Source organism: Bison bison, unplaced genomic scaffold (assembly GCF_000754665.1).
Source record: "Bison bison bison isolate TAMUID 2011002044 unplaced genomic scaffold, Bison_UMD1.0 scf7180017864462, whole genome shotgun sequence".
NCBI lineage: Eukaryota > Metazoa > Chordata > Mammalia > Artiodactyla > Bovidae > Bison > Bison bison.
The window spans coordinates 2,105,929-2,112,386 of record NW_011495024.1 but is presented as its reverse complement, the minus strand read 5'-3'; the positions used below and the strand labels follow the sequence as shown (position 1 = coordinate 2,112,386).

General features: G+C 37.9%; 1 protein-coding gene across 6 annotated transcripts in view; it reads left to right on the top strand.

Moving 5' to 3' along the window:
• LYST (lysosomal trafficking regulator) overlaps positions 1 to 6,458 on the top strand; it is a 179,313-nt gene that overhangs the window by 123,660 nt on the left and 49,195 nt on the right. For 5 of the 6 annotated variants that reach the window (XM_010860102.1, XM_010860104.1, XM_010860099.1 and 2 more), the window contains 3 exons: positions 671 to 732; positions 2,562 to 2,617; positions 4,672 to 4,824. In XM_010860102.1, coding sequence (XP_010858404.1) covers positions 671 to 732; positions 2,562 to 2,617; positions 4,672 to 4,824 — 271 coding nt within the window. The remainder of the gene's footprint in view (positions 1 to 670; positions 733 to 2,561; positions 2,618 to 4,671; positions 4,825 to 6,458) is intronic. The other variant, XM_010860103.1, reaches the window with a different exon arrangement.

The following is a 6,458-nucleotide window of genomic DNA, read 5'->3' as shown; positions in this document are numbered from 1 at the left end:
CTGCGATGAACATTGGGGTACACGTGCTCTTTCCCTTCTGGTTTCCTCAGTGTGTATGCCCAGCAGTGGGATTGCTGGATCATAAGGCAGTTCTATTTCCAGTTTTTTAAGGAATCTCCACACTGTTCTCCATAGTGGCTGTACTAGTTTGCATTCCCACCAACAGTGTAAAAGGGTTCCCTTTTCTCCACACCCTCTCCAGCATTTATTATTTGTAGACTTTGAAGATGACAGGCCCATTTTATAGATAAAAAACTTGAGAGTCAAGATTAAGTGACTGGACTAAAGAATAGAAGAACTTTTCTGACTCTGAATCCCCCTTTGCTCCTAGAACGCTCCATTTCTTTCCTGTGTTTGTTCAGAGGCATGAACCAATGTTTGCTTATGTACTGCAAAATATAAAATATTGAAGTTTCTTTTAAATAACTGAGTCTTGTATTCTGTGTAGGGTGTAGGGATCATTCACCTTTTCTAAAAGTTGCCGTTATTTTCTCTGCCATTATAATGTCAGAAATGAGAAAATATTTTCATGTGGACTCTAACAAGACATTATATGCTTTTGAAATTCTTGTCTGCTCTGCTGAAATCTTCTACTAGATAAAATAAAGCTTTTATTCTCTGAAATTGTTCAAAACATTTAATCATAGTAATTTTAAATATGTTTTGACAGAGTCAATCGAAGGTGTATCAGCGTTGCACCATCTAGAGAGACAGCTGGTGAATTGTTATTAGGTAAGTTACATTTTGAAGATTTTTATACATATTCACTGCGCCTATTTTATTCTTAGATAATTTAAAACATTGTTTTGACAGACTGCCATTAAATGAGATAAACTGTCTCTAATATTGTATAGGTTATTTTGCCTTAACATTGTCTATAATGCATATGACTCATGAATGTGAAGAAATGAACAGTCTTATTTTTTGAAAAGCATATAAACAGCATTTTAATTTTTATAAAGTTAACTTCCTTCATGAGTATACATTTTTAAATTTGTTTTTTTTATTATGTATCAGTTTTTAATTCTAAAGAATCATTAGTATGTTTATATGCCTACTGTTTTAATGGATATCCCTATACACATGAAATATATCCACCTCGAGATTATTCTTAATTTATATTCCTCATTGTACTTCTGAGAGAAAGGCCAAGACTATCCGTGGATAGTTACATTTAGTGAGAAATTTTTTCCTCAAGACATGAAGGAATAGCATTAAACCACGTAGTCTCTATTTCCTTAAAGAAAATACTGATTTGTATGCTGTGGGCCAGTTGTTCTCAAATCAGGGGCATCCAGATCACATGGGAACATCTAAGAAAAACGAATTCTCAGGCCCCTGCCCAGAGCCACTGAATCTGAAACTCTGTGGATGGGGTCCAGACATTACATTTTTATACACCCTGCAGTGATTCTGACACACCCTCAAATTAGAGAGTCACTGCAGTAGGCTACAGCTCTATAGCCTCAAAGCCCTAACTTGCAGAGTTTCAAGCTTGCCAGGGCTGAGCCCCACAGTCACTAGGATGGAGATGGTGCCCTTCTCTGAGCTGTCCATGCCAGGGCTCAGGGTGACCAGCATCCAGTGCAGAGCTCCAGGAAGTTCCCACCGTTTGGATACATGATGTAGGGATGTGCATTACTAACAGCCTCTCAAGCAGGAAAATTGGGGGGACTGTCTGAGCCCTGATGGAGCCATCAGAGGTCAGACAGTAAAAAATCTGCCTGTAGCACAGAAGACGCGGGTTCGGTCCCTGAATTAGAAAGATCCTCTGGAGGAGGGAATGGCTACCCACTCCAGTATTCTTGCCTGGAGAATTCCATGGACAGAGAAACTTGGCATGCTACAGCCCATGGGGTTGCAAAGAGTCGAACATGACTAAGCGACTAACACGTTACTTTTCTGCCCTATTGAGTGTTTAAGTCAGCAAAATAATTAAGGATTCCTCTTTTGCTAGAAAATTTAGCTTATAACTTGAATTCAGTTAATGTGTACAAAATAAAGTAATATGCCAGTAACCTAAGAAAAATACTGGTAATAATAAACAGCCAGCACTTTTTAGCACTAAGCACCACTGTTAATAAACATTTTACATATATTCTATATAATTCCCACAGTAACCCTATGAAATAGAGTCTTCTCCCTACCCCATTCTTTTTATAAGGAAACTAAAGCACAGTGGGGTTAGGCAGCTTGCCCAGGATCTCATGGATGCTATTCAAAAATGAAAGTGAAAGTGAAGTTGCTCAGTCATGTCCAATTCTGTGACCCCGTGGACTGTAGCCCACCAGGCTCCTCCGTCCATGGGATTCTCCAGGCAAGAATACTGGAGTGGGTTGCCATTTCCTTCTCCAGGGGATCTTCCTGACCCAGGGATCAAACCCAGGTCTCTCACATTGCAGGCAGACACTTTAACCTCTGAGCCATACTTACTGAGTATTAAGAACTCCTTCTGGGTTCTGTGATTCAAATTCGGTCCAGTTGACTCCAGAGGTGCTTTTAACTATATAAGATAATAGTGCACAGACATTTATAAACTCACAACCAATTATTTTCTGCAGGTAAATGTGGAATGTATTTTGTGGAAGATAACGCTTCTGATACAGTTGAGTGTTCTGTGAGTAGTGGTTTAAATTTGCGTTTATATGAATCTAGACAAATTCCCACATGTATAAGTTTAATACAGCCAGAAAGCAGGTAGAACTGTTAAGAGTTCATTTCTTGTCACACTCAGTATAAATTTGTCTGAATTCCAGTTTTTAAGATAATTTTAAAAAGAAGACCATAAGAAGACCATGCCATCCGCTCTGACTCATGTTCTGAGTTTCATAGCAGCAAGTATTATGGGTCAGATTCTGAAGCATTCGTATTATTTCAGTTTATGTCCGTTCTTTCTCACCACTATCCTCTGTAGCATCAAACTTCTTGCTACTCCCTGTTTATTGTCACATACATTTGCCTTCAAAAAGAAAGAAAAATATTGTCTGATTTAGTAACTTAAGTAATCCTAATGTTCACTTAGCTTAGTAGTCATAATTTTTATTCTCCTGGAAATACTTACATTAATCTGAAAATAACAAAAAGGACTCAATTCACATTTTGGTACAGTAAACATTTTATTTGTTTGAATTCATTTACATGCCATTAAAATACTGCTTTGAGAGTCCTGTAACAGGAGAAATAAGGCTCTTTGTTTCAGAAGTTCTAAAGCCAGGAATTCATAAGGATGCATTTAAATAAGACTATGTATGATTTACTGGTTAATACATATTTGATTCAAAGAAATTAGGGAGTGAAAACATAAAATATTATTGTAAAGTAAATCATGTTAAAAAAATCATTAAAGTATTTCATGTAATCCCCCAAAATTGAATAGGCATTATTTTGTGATTTACATACCAATTACTACAGTATTTATCCCAGCTAACAAAAGTATAGTTATGTAATTTTTAAAGATGTATCTTTTTAGAACAAAAGAGTTTAATAGTTGATACATGAATCAGCTTTTTTTCTGGATGGGTCCAAAAGATGACCCTTTCCACCTAAGTGGAAGCTCTAAAAAGACCCTTGCTTTTTAATAATTGAAGGATCCTTCCTTTCTGTGTACTTTTGTAGCATTTGTGCTTATTTCCTGTGTGACATTTGCTGTCTTGCCTTTCCAAAACATGTGCAAATATCCTGTGCCCCCTTTTTATCATGTATAGATTTATTTCATGCAGAGCACTTAGCAAGCACCTTGCCTGTAGATGCTTAATTAATGTTTGTTAAATTGAAAGTATGTTACATGCTGAAGCTAAACAGGGAGGAATTTGGTTTTAAGAATGAGAATATTACCTTTGCATTAAAACATTTTGCTTTCCTTGTAATATATTTCCTGCCTCTATTTCTAAAAATTAGTTGGGACACAGTAAGACACACATAGAGCAGACCAAAGTGTCACTTCCTCCTTACTGCTGTTTTTCAAATTTCTCTTTATTTTTGACTCCTAGAGATTTCATTTTCCCTTACTTTCTTGCAAGCTGAGCTATACATTTAAAAGAATATTTGCTTACTAAAAGAAATCAGTCTGAAAAGTCTACATACTTTATGATTCCAACCGTATGACTTTCCGGAAAAAGGAAAACAGTAGAGGCAACAAAAAGATCAGCGGCAGCTGGGTGGAGCAGAAGGGAATCTCACAGCAGTGAGACTGTTCTGTATGGTACTGTAATGTGGACACATGTCATTAAACATTTGTCAAAACCCATTTGACCTACACAACACCGAGATTAAACTATGGGCTTTAGTTAAGAATAATCTATTCCATAGTGGCTCATCAGTTGTAACACATGTACTACATGAGCACGAGATGTTCACCGTAGCGAAACTGAGTGCAGAAAAGCTATATGTGGGAACTCCATACTATCTGCTCAGTTTATAAACATAAAACTTATCTGGAAAATACAGCCTATTAACAAAGTTTAAATGAAGTTTATTAACTCAGTTGTTTTTAGATTTTATCCAGCATTTTGAAGTGTTTAGTAGCAGGAAGATTTTTAGAGAATCTTATCTGCTACTTTGCCGCAGAAGGAAGGCTTTATATTGCATTTTGATAGTGTTTTAAAATGTAAAATTAAAGAGATTCTATTTCATGTAGAGCAAATGCTTTCATGTCATTTCCTTTGACTTTAGAACCTTCAAGGAGAATTGGAACCAGCATCGTTTTCCTGGACATATGAAGAAATTAAAGAAGTTCACAAGCGTTGGTGGCAGTTGAGGGATAATGCTGTAGAAATATTTTTAACAAATGGCAGAACACTCCTGTTAGCATTTGATAACACCAAGGTAAATTTACCTATATTAATAGATATACTTTTTCAAAAAGATCATGGAATCAGTTTAATTACACTCATACTGACTAAATGAAGTTTTAACTTATTTAAACTTTAACTATTTCTGAAGTCAAATGAATATTACCCTATTTCTTAGTACTGATTAAAGTAAATCTTTGGTTATGTTAGGACTATTTTTGTCCTCCAAAACTGTATTAAATTTTTATTCCCCAGAGTGACTGTATCTGTAATAAGTAAATAAATGAATGTATAACCAACCTGAAGTAGTTTAACCTTGATAGTAGATTTCGTTTTTGACAAACCCTTTCTTGACTGCCACATTGCTTCAGCTACTGTGTGTCTGCTTGTCTTGATAGAAAACCTCTTGGAAGAAATAGTGTATGCTTGCTGCTTCCAGTTCCTCTCCTCAGATTCTCTTTTGAGATGCTCCAGTCAGATTTTTTCCTCACCACCCTACCTGTAACCTCTGGTCAGCATCACCAGTGACCTGGATGTTGCTAAACCCTACAGTTGTGTTTCTTAGTCTTCATCTTACTTGACTTCGCAGCAGCATTTGACACAGCTGATTATTCTTTCTGTAAAGAAAGTGTGGGGAAAACCTTCCTCACTGGACTTCTGCATTAAAGTCTAATTGGCATCTCAAATTTAACATGGACAAAACTGACTTCTAATTTTCCCCCTAAAATCTCCAGTTTTCCCCAGCTCCATAAATGGCAACTCCAACCTTTCTGCTTGGCCAGTTCAAAAACCTTGGGGTTATCCTTGACTCCTCTTATTCTGTCATCCCACTTATTCTGACTCCTCTTAATCATGTGCTCTTATACAGTTGGTTCGCCCCTCAAACTATACCCAGAATCTGAGTGTTTCCACTGCTGCCATCCTGGTCTAAGCCACTGTCAGCTCTTGCATAAATCATTGCACTAGCCTCCTCACTGGCCTCACTGCTTCCACACTCCCTCTTCTTTCAGACTGCTCTCAACACAGCAGTTAAAATGGGTCAGATCGTGCGATTCCTCTCCTCAGAGCCCTCTGACCACTTTCTTTGTCATTGCATTAAAGCCAGGACCTTACAGTGTTGAATAACCTTCAGATCAGATCAGATCAGTCGCTCAGTCATGTCCGACTCTTTGCTAGCCCGTGAATCGCAGCACACGAGGTCTCCCTGTCCATCACCAACTCCTGGAGTTCACTCAGACTCACGTACATCGAGTCAGTGATGCCATCCAGCCATCTCATCCTCTGTCGTCCCCTTCTTCTCCTGCCCCCAATCCCTCCCAGCATCAGAGTCTTTTCCAATGAGTCAACTCTTCACATGAGGTGGCCAAAGTACTGGAGTTTCAGCTTCAGCATCATTCCTTTCAAAGAAATCCCAGGGCTGATCTCCTTCAGAATGGACTGGTTGGATCTCCTTGCAGTCCAAGGGACTCTCAAGAGTCTTCTCCAACACCACAGTTCAAAAGCATCAATTCTTCAGCACTCAGCCTTCTTCACAGTCCAACTCTCACATCCATACCTGACCACAGGAAAAACCATAGCTTTGACTAGACAAACCTTTGTTGGCAAAGTAATGTCTCTGCTTTTCAATATGCTATCTAGGTTGGTCATAACTCTCCTTCCAAGGAGTAA